The sequence below is a fragment of the Athene noctua genome, chromosome Z, assembly GCF_965140245.1.
Source record: "Athene noctua chromosome Z, bAthNoc1.hap1.1, whole genome shotgun sequence".
Taxonomy (NCBI): domain Eukaryota; kingdom Metazoa; phylum Chordata; class Aves; order Strigiformes; family Strigidae; genus Athene; species Athene noctua.
In genome coordinates this window covers 49,351,598-49,365,133 of record NC_134077.1, presented here as the reverse complement: position 1 = coordinate 49,365,133, position 13,536 = coordinate 49,351,598, and the positions used below count along the sequence as shown (strand labels likewise).

At 35.2% G+C, this 13,536-nt stretch overlaps 1 protein-coding gene across 3 annotated transcripts in view; it reads right to left on the bottom strand.

Annotated features, from left to right (window-relative positions):
• Positions 1-4,816: 4,816 nt before the first annotated feature.
• The window catches only part of AUH (AU RNA binding methylglutaconyl-CoA hydratase), a 117,832-nt gene continuing 109,112 nt past the window's right edge, over positions 4,817-13,536 (bottom strand). For 2 of the 3 annotated variants that reach the window (XM_074931787.1, XM_074931786.1), the window contains 4 exons: positions 10,384-10,571; positions 8,688-8,738; positions 6,828-6,875; positions 4,817-5,984 (listed from right to left, as the gene is read on the bottom strand). In XM_074931787.1, coding sequence (XP_074787888.1) covers positions 5,907-5,984; positions 6,828-6,875; positions 8,688-8,738; positions 10,384-10,571 — 365 coding nt within the window. In that variant the 3' untranslated portion in view covers positions 4,817-5,906. Of the gene's footprint in view, positions 5,985-6,827; positions 6,876-7,898; positions 8,127-8,687; positions 8,739-10,383; positions 10,572-13,536 lie in introns of all 3 variants that reach the window. The other variant, XR_012635506.1, reaches the window with a different exon arrangement.

The window sequence follows — 13,536 nt, the reverse complement described above, 5'->3', positions numbered from 1 at the left end:
AGACTGCAAGACAGACCTTCCCTCTCTAAATTAACAGGTAAATGGTTATTATCTCTGCATCTCAATACTTGTAGAATAAGTAATTAAAGTATAAAAGTTTCATCAGGAGTGACTGAGAGCATAGTGACCAGTTCACTCCTGTAGGAGGGCTCAGTTCAGGACAATTAAGGAGAGAGCAGAAAATTAGATGGTCTGGTGTTTCGTGAGTCCTTCAACTACTGAGGAACTAGACAGATCAAGGGGCTGAAGCATATCCTCTTCACTTCTTCAAAAAAGGACTGTTTTCAGCTAAGATTTGAAATAAAGGGTAAGAATCCAAAATGAAGAAAGGAATTCTGTTCCACACAAAGTGGAACAAACCCATGTCCATGTGTTCATTTACGAACTGGTAACTTAGGCAGAACCCTTCCCATTATGCCATTTTTTTGGCTCCTACCTCCTTTCATATATTAGACGGATAGTCTAGGAATCATGTTTGGATGTTATGATCCCTACTAGTTATTGCAGTACAGAACTCAGGTGCTGTAACCAACACATACAGAAAAATACACTTTGTGGAGCTGCTTTGTGGACTGGGACTTAAACATGCAGCCTGAACACACTCTATAAACCATCTCTCCTACCCATTATTCCTAGACGCACTGCTTCTTAGAAGCAGGCTTCCTGGCCCTCTCCTCCTTTCACCACTATTTGGAAGAGGAGGCTGGCCAAAAGATGACAACTACATGAAAAGACAAATCACAAATCGAACCCTCCGTGGTCACTAGCTGGGGATACTTACATATATTTACAAAAATAGTTCAGCTACAGACCAGGTTTGAAGACAATAGTCCCAGCAGTATAGACTTATTGCACAAAAGGTGCAGAGTCAAACTCTTTCCACAGAAGCATACAGATGTATTATTAACATTTATATGTAACAAAAACACAACCTTCACAACTCTATCTTTACAATTAAGTTTTTAATCTTTGTCTTTCTAACCAACATGAGACACATTTTTTAAGAATTTGTACAACTGGCATCAGATTTTTTAACATGCTAGAAAGAATTGAGCCAAAGATGATATCACAAAGTCCCTTATGCTTAAGGAAAAATGTTAAATCAATTAGCAGTTGCTAGAATAAAGAAGCAACAATTTGATGTATAAGATCCTTAACAAAATAAAAAACTTTTCATGTTCTTCTGAAAGTGGTTATATTATGCAACAAGAAAACTGAAACATACTCTCATCTCTTTAATGTTTCAAAAGCTTTATTAGCATATGCTTCAGAAATTATAATCAAAGAGTAGTAGTCACTAGCCAAAACTTTGAAGAGTTTATAAACATACATGTAGAGACTATGCCTTAGAGAGTTAATGTACTATTTTGAATTCAAGTATTGCAATAGGACTTAGCTTTGACACAGAATGTTCACACCCTCTGTAATAAATTCCTCTAACATACTTCATATTTCTTCCCATGTGAATGAGTGTCCTTGGAAGAATTATCTACTAGATAAAATTTGAAGATGAAATCTAAGTCTAGACTTATTTAAGGGGGGCGGAGACTGATCTCATAATCTACGACAGTTGTTGATTAATGAGCTGCCCATGATTGCTGCAGGCCTGTCCAATCTGCAGAAGCAAACAATACTATAGGACTGGGAGGAATGTGCTATCTGGATGCCACACCTTTGTTGAAACTTAGAACTCACTCAGACTTCTGCTATGTTTATTCTAGCCTTGAACTACTAGATGTGCACAACCAGATACATAGTAACATACACGTGTCCCCTCGCTACTTGACTGCCGCCTCTGTGGCAGAATTTCTGTGTCACAGAATATTCACACTGTAAGTATGACCACTTGTAGCAGTCACAGTACATACTGTGTGGGGTTCGAAGTTTTTGCTGGTAGTGGTCTTGTACAAACAAATTCAAAACTTCCTGGAGTAGAACAGTACTATCACATCCTAAGCAGGTTTGGTCTTGTCTTACAGTCTGAAGAATTTAATTTATATGTACACATATGCGTACCCTCACACACATACGTATGCATGCATATGACATGTCAGTATATACACATATATAATGCATAATGAATACACTGCATAAACACAGTACTTTCTGTATAACTAAGGAAACTACTATTCAATCCTGTTTCAAGGTTGAAACTGAACATGATTTAAATCTATAATAAAAAAGGTATGTTACCTAATCTTTGGTGATAACATGATAATTTCTGATTACATCTTTCAAAAACCTTTAAGAAAAATTTAAAAAACTTTCCTAACTTTGCTTATAAAATATCAATGTTCTTAAAGTGAAAACAATCCATACAAATTATTGTGTTCCCTGCACCCTGATGTCCAAGCTCCAGACTCAGAGAAAACAAAAGCCAAAAGAAAAAAAAAAGGCACAAACAGAAAAACTAGTCTTTGTAATCCCTCAAAATACACAAGAGGAATTTAATTACCTTTAGCTGAACACATGGCTCCTTTTGGTTTATCTGTTTGCAATTATTCTCCTTTTTCTGACTTTTGGAGATAGTGGTCTTTCTAAAAGCGTGCAGAAAAAGAACATCTTAAAACAACTACATCATCATGATCATTACCACACCTTGAGCACACTGACTCTTTCAACCTCATTAGACAATGAAACCCTAGGGCTATTCAGAAGTGTTATTAGGTGCAAGAACAAGGCTAAAATCCCACAAATAAGACAGGAAATCACATCTTGTTCAATTTACACCACACAAAATACCAATGGTTTTCAATTACATTTTTTAAAGTTGTAAATAAATCCTCTCTCTAATCTCGACACCTTTTCAGGGATTTGCTTGCATGGAAAAGCAATGAAACACAAACTAAGCTGGTGACCAATTAAGACGTTTCAGTTACTCTTTTCACTTTGCATTTATGAGTTGGTTTTGGTATGTGAAGTGACACTACAACCAAACCCCTTACTTTACTCCCTAAGTATCCAGTTTCCAAGTAGCAGATTCCAAGTAGCACAATATTCTACCCTCTCCTGTTTTGGAGAGACCCATTATTTTATGTTCTGTCCAACAAATCTGATTATGGTTAAATGCATCAAAGGCCAATGACTGAGGAAAATATGAAACAGCTGCAAATGACACATCCTGAGGTTTATTGTTATGAATGCAGCTGGTTAAAAGCAGTTCTAGAAAAGCATTGATATGAACCTTGGTGTAGGACCATGAGTAATTGCATTCAGACTGACAGAATTGCAACAATTTAGCACAAAATGGCTCTGCAAATCTCAGAGAAATATTCCATAGAACAACATCCTCCAAGTACTCTTAACTGTATCATTAGACAACCTTAGAATAAATAAAACACCATATTGCTTCATAGCAGGTGAGATACTCAAAAGCACTGAACAACTTAAGCCATTCAGACAATTCTGAAAACTTAATCCAGAAATTCAGTAAAACTAGTAGGAATGTGAGTTAATTCAATAATATTGAAAATACAAATGCTTTCACAGATTAAAGGCTAAAATGAAATGTGTTATATGAAGTCACACATTAATTTCTGCATGACACTGAGAATTTCTAGGCAATTTAGTAAATTGAACTTGCATTTAGACTGTTGAGAGGTAATCAGCTGATGGTAACAAGACCTACCTGTATTATAACTTTTCAATATCCAGCTCAGTGAAGTGCAGAAGAACTCACTATCCACTTGAACTCAGCAGTAGCAGGAGAAAAAGCTGCTTATGTCTATGGACCATGAGATAACCTTTCAGGAAACCTGTGGGGACCAAGGCTCACTCATTCACCCATGAGGTACTGTGGAGAAAAGCATGGCTTTGCAAAGAACTGAAAGAGCTAAGTCTAACCACTTGAAGGAAAATTTGCCAGATCATAACTTTCGTCAAGAAAAGTCAGCCTTTATAGAAGTATTTCTGTTACAAATTACTCTCCTGTGGAAGCAGAATTCTAATACTGCTATTAATCACAAGCACGGCAGCCATCATAACACGTCACTTAGAAACAAGACAGTAAGTGATTAACACATATTTTGCTGAAATAGTTTTAGAACTATTTCAACATCACTAGAAAGTACTTTTAAAAATTGTCCTACTAGTACTCACTTTGCAACAATATTCAACTGCTGACTTCAAAGAAAGGACTCAAATTGCTACAATATGACAGTAACTTCTCCTGAGAAAAGGAATGGAGAGACCACTGTGACAGCAAAATTATTTTCTGAGATCAAAACTACTAGTTAAAGGCACGGATCTATACAGTCTTATGTGACAGTATTTAAAGTTATTAGATTTTTTTTTAAATAGACATTCACAGAAGCTACTTAATCAGTGCTTGTTAGAAAAACAGAGGCAGCTCAATAACCAGCCTGTATATCAAAGTTATGAAACAGAAATCCATCAGCATAGACTAGTATTTTTTCCTCCTATTAACATAATTATTTCCTACTCAGTAAAAATGGAAATGGCATGTTAGCATTTCAAAAACACAAAGAAAATGACCCTCTAGGCTTTATATGACTATCAAAACAAGCACCAGTATTTTATTTGCAAATTATCGTGCATAAAATGATCAACTCAGCAAGTTTACCAGTCAACAAAGCATGTGCTCTACCAGTTATAATCAATTTACATGTAATGATATGTCTAAATATGAATTTAAATGAGTTCTTGTCATTTCATGTTGATCAGAGATGCTTCAACATCATAGATACGGACAGTGACCGTAGTTAATGTTGCAGAAACAGCAGAGCATGCAAAGGTTTCGCGAGCCAATGGTAATAAAACACAAAGAAATTTGTTTTCATAAAAAAAGACAAGTCTCTGACTACTAAACCACATTTATTTTCCAGTCAAGTTAACAAAAATACTTTTTAAGATGTTATTTCCACATCCACAGCAAATATGCAGTATGAATCACAAGAGTTTTCTCACCTTGTAACCTATTGGATTTCTCTTTCAATGTATGAAAAGAACCCTGAGGCAGCCACAGAATAAAGAATATTTCAGTATCATCCCCATTGTATATAAATATACATTATTAGGACCTGCAAAAGGAATATTCTGGAGATTAAGAGAATTCTAGTTTCTTTAACAGCGCTTTAGCTGAATCCCTGCATGACAATCTTTAATACAGTCAGAAAAAATTTAAAATAACTGGGGCACATGAAATAAAGTCCCTTCATAGCAGACAGTGTTGATCAGATGATAGGTTGGAAGAATGCAAGACAAAGTCAGGTTTAACATACAAGAATGAATAATTAAAGTCTGGCCTCAAAAATGTCTTCATTTAATGCAATTAAATGAATACAATGGCGATGACTTAATCAAAAGGATGCCATTATGTGCTAAAGCTAATTTAATTTTACTTAAAAATAGTGTCAGATAAATAAAGCTTAACATTTTGCAAACAACAATCCTTTTCATTTCCTTAGCTTTATTAATAATGTACATATTCAGGTAGAATACAGAAATATAATTTTTACTGATATACAGAACCATTTTAATGCATATTTGGTACAATTTCTCATTTTTGGTGTTTAGTAGTCACTTTTGACAAAATGGTACAGCAGATTTATTCTTAACATCACATATAGGTTTTGTCTATATAAAGAATATACGGAGCTTTTTCAATTATGGAATGGTATGTTTCATATATATGAAATTTTAAAAATGCTGCATGAACCTTTGACCTTGCCAATACACTGATCAACCTTCAGAAATGGTAATGAGCATGAGTTGAAACACATTTCTATCTGGGCCTGGTACAAGTATGGACACATTCAAAATGTTGTAACGTCAGTATGATTTGTTTTTTACTTCGGTGGTTGTGATATTCCAGGTGCAGATGCGAAGTGCACCTTAATGGTCCTCATAGCAGTACTTTTATCCCACTGCATTTTAAAGGCATCCTTTTACTCTCCTTTGTAGCGAGGAGGTCTCTTCTCCTTAAATGCAAGAAGACCTTCAATTCTATCTTTTGTTGGAATAGTCTGCAATGAGCAGAGCAACCATTTATTATTGACACCAAAAACAACACCAAGAAAAATATTTTCATACAAAACCTAGCCTTCAATGCATCCAACATGCAACACATAATACAACAGAAAAATGAAATCTAAAATGTCTAGGCAGATATGGGAAAGTACCGGACACTTCAAAGGCATGATATAAGGCTGAGAAACAATTTGGGAGAAAAAGGAGTGTCCTTTCTTCAAACAGATGGCTGTGAGAAACTCTTTAGGTTTTGCTTTTGAGTTTTTGGTGATTTTGTTTTGGGTGTTTTTTGGAGGGTGGATAGGTTATTAATCAGACCATCGTATGTTTTAGAGAAGCATCTAACGCTGATCCTTCTGTTTCCATGATTGAAAGCTTGCCTCAAAGTCCAAGAACACACAAACTCAAGTACATCATTCCTATGTTTAGACGGCAAAGAGGTTTGTCTTTATTTTCTGTTGGTTAGCACATATGCCATTAGTGGCACAAATGACTGAAGTGCCCTTCATGTTATTTCATGTTGAACCAAAACAAAGCAAAAGCAAGGCAGTTCTTGGACTTGATGAATGGCAATGTATGACCAGCTAGGTATATGGCTGGTAGTGCTCCACTACTATTCCCCCTAACAGTCTTGGCAAGGAGATGTTTTTGTTCTAAACTACACCTCCTTCCTTAAATTCCTTACAAAACCAGAGTAAGTAGAAGGAAGGCTTCACTACAATACCAAAATATTTGTAGAAGAAACATAGAGCAATTTCTAGATTAATTTCTGCATGTTTCATAACGGGCACCAACAAAGCCTGTTTTCTGGGTTTTTTTGTGTAATCATAGCTACATACCTGAGCATAACAAGCTTCTTCAATTGCTAAACCTGTTACTAAGTCGACCTGAGGAAAAGAATATGATGGTTTTTAAAAGCATATTTTTGTATATTCATTATGTATTATTTCCTAACAGCTAACTTAAATACTGTGTTTCTATATGCCACATACTAAAAGACGTCTACAAAGTTCTTCTACCCTACTTTAACATAGAAATGCTACACTGCCATGTGGCAAGAGTGGTTAGTATTTCTGTAAGTTTCCTTATTTGGCTATACAATTAGTATGTAATATACTGACAAAACAATGTATATTCTTCACTACAAATCACTGGGACTAAAAACCGTTAGCTACTTGCACATTTGTAATAATTTCTTTTACTACAGAGGAGAAGATTTAATGTACTGCATTATTGAAAAATTGCTCTGAAAGAAGTTATCTTCAAAATGTTATGTAAGAACATGATGCCATGCCACAAAACAAACTTAAGTTGAAGTTTAAAGGGATTTAAAATTTTAAAAAGAGGCCAATGGCCATCCTGCATCATTACCTAGTTTTAATAATATTTTTTTCTTTATGAGCTGGTCTGAACAGCTGAAAAGGTTGAATTTTCCCCTCACTACTCCTCTGCCTATCTTAAGCATCGGCTGCTGCAGAAATTATCAGCTCTCCACATGGTCACTGAAAGGACTGTGGCTATGCAGCACAAGCAATTTGTCAAGGGGAGATAAACTATATGATAAATTACCAAAGGGAGGCATGAAATCTCTGCCATGGAAGGTTCACAACAGCAGCTTGAATTAACATTTGCCATGATTGGTTTTGATAGATCTTGTCATGGGACCTCAAGACTGAACTAGATGATCATTCAGAGTCCTTCTTAACCCTACTGTCCCTAATTCTATAAACACCATGATTTTGACCTTCCAGTGCACTATACCTGGTAGCTACGTAATGTAGCTTGTAGCATTTTGAACCTTGAGTACCACTGAAATAAATCTTGCATTCCATCATTACTTGCTGTGGAAACCTAACAAACATCCTCTTTGCACAACAGCATCTGAGTTTGATTCTTGGGCCAAAACTTACTGGCGGTACCCTTTGCTGAACCCAATCATATCACTGGCTGCTTCTGAGACTTCAAGCAAAAAAGGACCATTCTTAAATTTGTCTTCTTGGATTCAGATGTTGTATGCAGTGTGATACCTCTTCCCTTGTCCCAGGATGAGCTATAAGGTGTCCTGATGCAAAGCTTATGCATGTGCTTAACTTTAAATACGAATAGTCCTGTTGAGCTCAGCAAGATGATTCACAAGCCTAAAGTAAAACACATGTCCAGACATATTCAGGGCTGGATTTTAATGAGCTTTAGAGCCAGGTCAATAGTGCTCATGAAGGAGTGGCAATCAGAGTCAAATATTAAATCAGACTCCAGATAATTTTAACACTAACCTCTATTAAACTATTAAAAATAAATAACATGCCTTTTGGCCTTTAACTTTATTAGTTGCTAAACACTGAGAGAATTGACAAACTTGACAGAGTATGACTTTAAGGGTTTTTTCCGACCAGCATTTGAAATACAACTTGTTCATAGCAGTTTATGTTTACATTCTAGTCTTAATAATTAGCAGAGTGCATTACTCCTGGACAGATATGAGGTTACTAAGACTCATTATGGAAATCAGCATCAACTCTAGTCTCAAGAGTCTGAGACATAAAAAATTTGCATTTCACTTTTTAAAAAGCTTTGATGAAATAGGTTTTGAAAGGCTATACACCGAGAAACTAAAAACAGTTCTAGAAAAAAAAAAAACCACAGTAGACCTGCTGCCAGCCTGACTTCTGCTTGCTCTTATGGAAAGTACAGATCCTTACCTCCATTCCCTGATTGATCGCCAGTTTTGCAACTCTCATTGCTACTGGTCCCTAAAATGTAAGAAAAAGCTTATTTACATATTATCGAAGTCTACAAGATTATGCAGTGAAAAGCCTGCACATTGATGTTTTTATACTGGGACCTTCTAGACTTTGGACATTTATTAAATTTACAGTAAATAGGTTAAACACCCTAAATTACATTACGCAGTAGACATTTGCTTTCAAACAGTTTCAATATGGAGAAAAAGCTAAAAGTATACTGTTTTCAGAAGAATCTAATTAATGTGTTTTGTTTATGTTTCAAAGGTGTTGAGCATGTCCACTTTTGTCCAGTTTGCTCAGTTCCCTTCAAAATGGCCACCTTAAAAGACATGATTATAGGTCTTCCCAAGGTCAATGTTATGTCTCTATTATAACATAATGGAGACACATGAAAAGATATGATAATGAAATAAAATGAACTGATACAGCTTCAAACCTAAAATATGCTACTGCAAAGCATGCACTGGTCAAGCGATGACACTCATCACTGAGTGACTGACATCTCCAGCAAGGTCCACCTTCCTCCCACATGCCACAGAGCAGCTAGACATCTTTGGGAATCTCCTTGGTCCTGTGCCTATCCACCAGCATCGGCTTCTGAATGTTCAGACATTGCTTTAGAGAAGTGGCCTGCTGCTTTGGGAGAAGTCAAATGCTTTTGAGCTAGCTCCAATGCAAAGTTTTAACTATAAATCAGTGTTCCAGAATCACAGTACGTTACAATTCTTGCTGAATTTTTCATGTCTTTCTGTGAGGGTGTTCAGGACACAAATAACCAATGTTAAATGCCATAGTTAATCTGTAACATTTTCCATTTTCAACTCAAAATTTTAACTGTTACACTCATGATCCAATGAAGTGGTTTACTAATTATTTTTTCCTTCTGCCTCCTATGAATTTTCTACCTAGGACCCTTCACTTGAAAAGCAGGTTTATCAAAAGCTCCAAACTCACATTCCTACTCTGAACAAACAGCTTGCAGCCCATGGCAACATGGGAACAGGTAGCAATCAGCTAACACAAAGACTGCTGTAAGGGTCATATTTAAACTTCTTACTGAAATTTACAAGTTCTAAAGCACAAGAATTCCGCAAATTAATTTCAAATCTTTTATGAAAGAGATAGGATATCACTTAGAATGAATGATTATAACATCATGACTCTTTCATCAAGCTTATACACAAAGGACAGAAAGCAAACTTCCCACTAGTAAATGGGTTCACTTTAATACTAAAATTACATTCAGCTTTATGTTTTCAAAATAGGAGTTACACTACGATATGTCCACTTTCATATGGATCTTTTAGCCTCCTTCTGAAGTGTTCAACAGCAACAGAATAAGCTATTGATTTAATCGCTTTTACTAAAAAAACCCCATACACTATTTTTTTTGTTTAAAACTTGAAAGATAAAATGCACTATAAAAACACAGACCGTATCATGATGATATGAGGATTGACATTTTTTTTGCTTCACTATGAAATAGTTACCACACAACACCAGTCAATACACAAGACAGAAAACTTCTGATTGTTCTCCACATACCTAGAATGGCTTTTTAAAATATAACTTCATGATAGTTTTTCTTAATACAGCTCGTTCTTTTTCAGTTTTAATGTTTGGTGAAAACAAAAATAATAATCTGTTTTACCTGAGGTAAAAATTCTCTTGCCAGAGCTAATGCTCTTCTGTATGCAGCATCTCCTGCTTCATTCTGTTCTACCACATGGCTAATCAATCCTATTGATTTTGCTTCCTCACCATCTACAATACGTGCAGAGAAGATTAGTTCTTTTGCCAAAGACACTCCAATTGTGCGAGGTAATCTCTGTGTCCCCCCTAAAGTTTGGAAAAAGAGAAAATGCTGGTATTAGTTTCCCATACATTTATACTACAAATGTAAATGCCTTGTTCAATTCAAATATTTTTAATTCAAAAAAAAAAAAAAAAGTACAGAAATTAAACTATCATATAAAGGCATTCGTAAATGCCTTCTCCAGTTTTGAAAATACATCTAAAATGAAACTGATTGCTCTGTTTCTTAGAAAGACATGTAAATAACTGAAAGGAGGCAGTATTAATAGAGATTCTGTTTGATTACAGACAAGTTACCTTTTTCATATCAGCCAAAAGCTGACGGAAAACTTGCCAGTAATTATCATATCCCAAACTTCTTTTTAACAATCTGTATATTTTTATGATATTAATCACCACAATATGAATACTTTTGAAGAACTATACTCAAAAGGAAGACATATTCTTAACAAAACTGTAGTCCATGCTAAAACTTGCATACATTAGGGACAATATTTATATGTAAACTAAACTAAAGCAATTAGACAAGGTCTGAAAAGCCATGGTTTTGTCTTTTCTTTCTTCCATATTAAAGTTAAAATCTTAAAGCTAGATTACAAAAACTAGGGAAGGACAAGAGCAGGTGTGGATCAACAGGGAAAGGTGCCTAACTTTAGATAGCTTTTCCTACTGTTAAAAAACTTCTTCAGCAGATCAGCATTTTCAGAAGGTCAGTACGCAGTAACTACATTAACCCGACATATGAAGTTGCTTAGCTGGACTAACAATTAACTTTCCAGAACTGACAAAGAGCAAGAATGTGGGAGTAATCATTATCAGAACTGAAGAAGTAGACTTAAATCAAAGTAGCAGATGCTTGTTTGAATTAAAACAGTGCAAATAGCCTTTACCCAGGAAAAAGGATTTTGAAAACATACAAGGTCTAACATTTTGACACAGATCTGAAAGAAACAGTCAATTTATATAGGCAGTCTGTAAGCAAAAATTTCATTCCAAATAGCTATTTCTGCAAGAACATGTTAATATATTCAAATATAAATGCAAGAGGAATATTTATAGGAGGTGTTCAAAGGGAGGTGGTACAACACTGGATAAATGTGTGTTCAACTAATATAAAATAGATTCATTTCCACTACATAATGGTGGACTAAGCCAGTATTTTATTGAAGCCATTCAGTTATGTTTCCTGAAAGTACTTTAAATAAATGTCTGAGACAAATAAACTGACTGGAAACAAATAAAAAGTTTTTGTGATTCAATGATTCAGCTTTCAACTATTGTTTTTTATGAATCACGAGCTTCATTACTACTGTATTTCTTTCCATAAAAACAGATCTACCTTTGAACACATTACATCATACAAAAATGCAGAAGGTTTGGGGTATTTCTACTTTACACCTTTCTAGAATACTACGAAATCATGATCTATAACAAAACTTGAGATACATCTTCTAGGCTGAAACTGGAGGAATTAAAAAATGCTTACACTCATAACAGCTAAAATAAAATTTGTAAAACATTAGCAAATATAAATAATGTGGTATTCTCCATGGTCCTACCACTCTGAGATTTCAACAAGACAGTCCTAATGGTCAATGGCAACAGGGAACAGCATGAGAAACTCCTGTTCAATAAATTCTGCTAATTGTACAGCTCAGCCAGTGATACTGGTAGGGGGAAAATTTTGCTAACTGCATAATTTAGAAAAAGGCCCTACTCTAGGGCATTTTTATGAAAGACACAGAGGGGAAACTAAACCAAAACCCGTGGCAAAATATTACAAACCCTGAAGCCTAAGCTTCCTGTTAACCTTGGCTGCCTCACTGGTGAGATTCACAGAGAATGACTAAAGCTGTAGCTATCAACTTTTATATCAGAACTCACACAAAAATGTGAGCCATGTTTTCAAGAAATTTGTTGCCTCTGATACTGAGCTGTATCACCATCACCATTTACTGGCTTTTTTGTTTGAAATACTGAACACATCTTTTAACTTTTCACCCAAAGAAGCTGTCACACCCTAATCAACATCCATCTTTTAAGTGTATATCCACATTTTAAGTGTACATCAGAACATAGCAAATGTCTACCCTGATTCTCTTTAAGAATAATTTAGTCATAAATTATACCTTTTGCCATCATAACTGGAATCTAGAAAAGCATTAGGTTTGGCTTTTTACTAAAGAAAAACTCTTTGTCCAAATCGTAAGACCTGAAACCATTATGAGGCTCAATTTACTGACACCACATCTGCTGCTGCTTCTTTGCTTGCTATGCCTATTATTTTTTCTAGTTAATTATCTCCCCTTCCTTTACTGTTTTATGTCTTCTGTTACGGCTTTTACCAGGAAATGTTGAAAACAAAATTTAATTGAGCAACAATATTTCATAACTTTGACCAAACAATGGATATGTTTAAGCATGAAATAGTGTTTATAGACGAAAAAAGAGTGTTCTTGCCAGGGTCTTACACAATAAGGATTAAAGAGCAAAAAAAAAGCAGTCTATAGTCTATGTTGTTTGGCTGCCTCCTACACTGCAAAGCCATTAAGCAGAGGAGCATATTCTTTGATTAATATTCACAGAATGGAAGCCAACAGTTCAGTACATCAATCATATATATTCAGTAGTAAGAATAAGATATACGCATACACAAAAACATTAAGACCCAATTAATCAAATGCTAACAATACACTAAAATACATCCAACACACCAAAGTTATATCCATTTATGAAGAAAAGACAGAGCATACGCTGCAGATAGATGTTCCGTTTTGGTAATACACAAAGGACATATAATGCCTGCCAACTACAATCAGAGCTAAAGGAAGTAACACCCAGTCTTCAAAGACATTACTTAACCAAAGCATTTCATCTAAACGTAGAGCAGAATTTGATGGAAGAATAGTTGTTTCATCTTCACAAATTTAATGACATGTTATTTCAAGGACTAGTGATCTGGTATTACTCACTGTGTTGATAGAAGTAT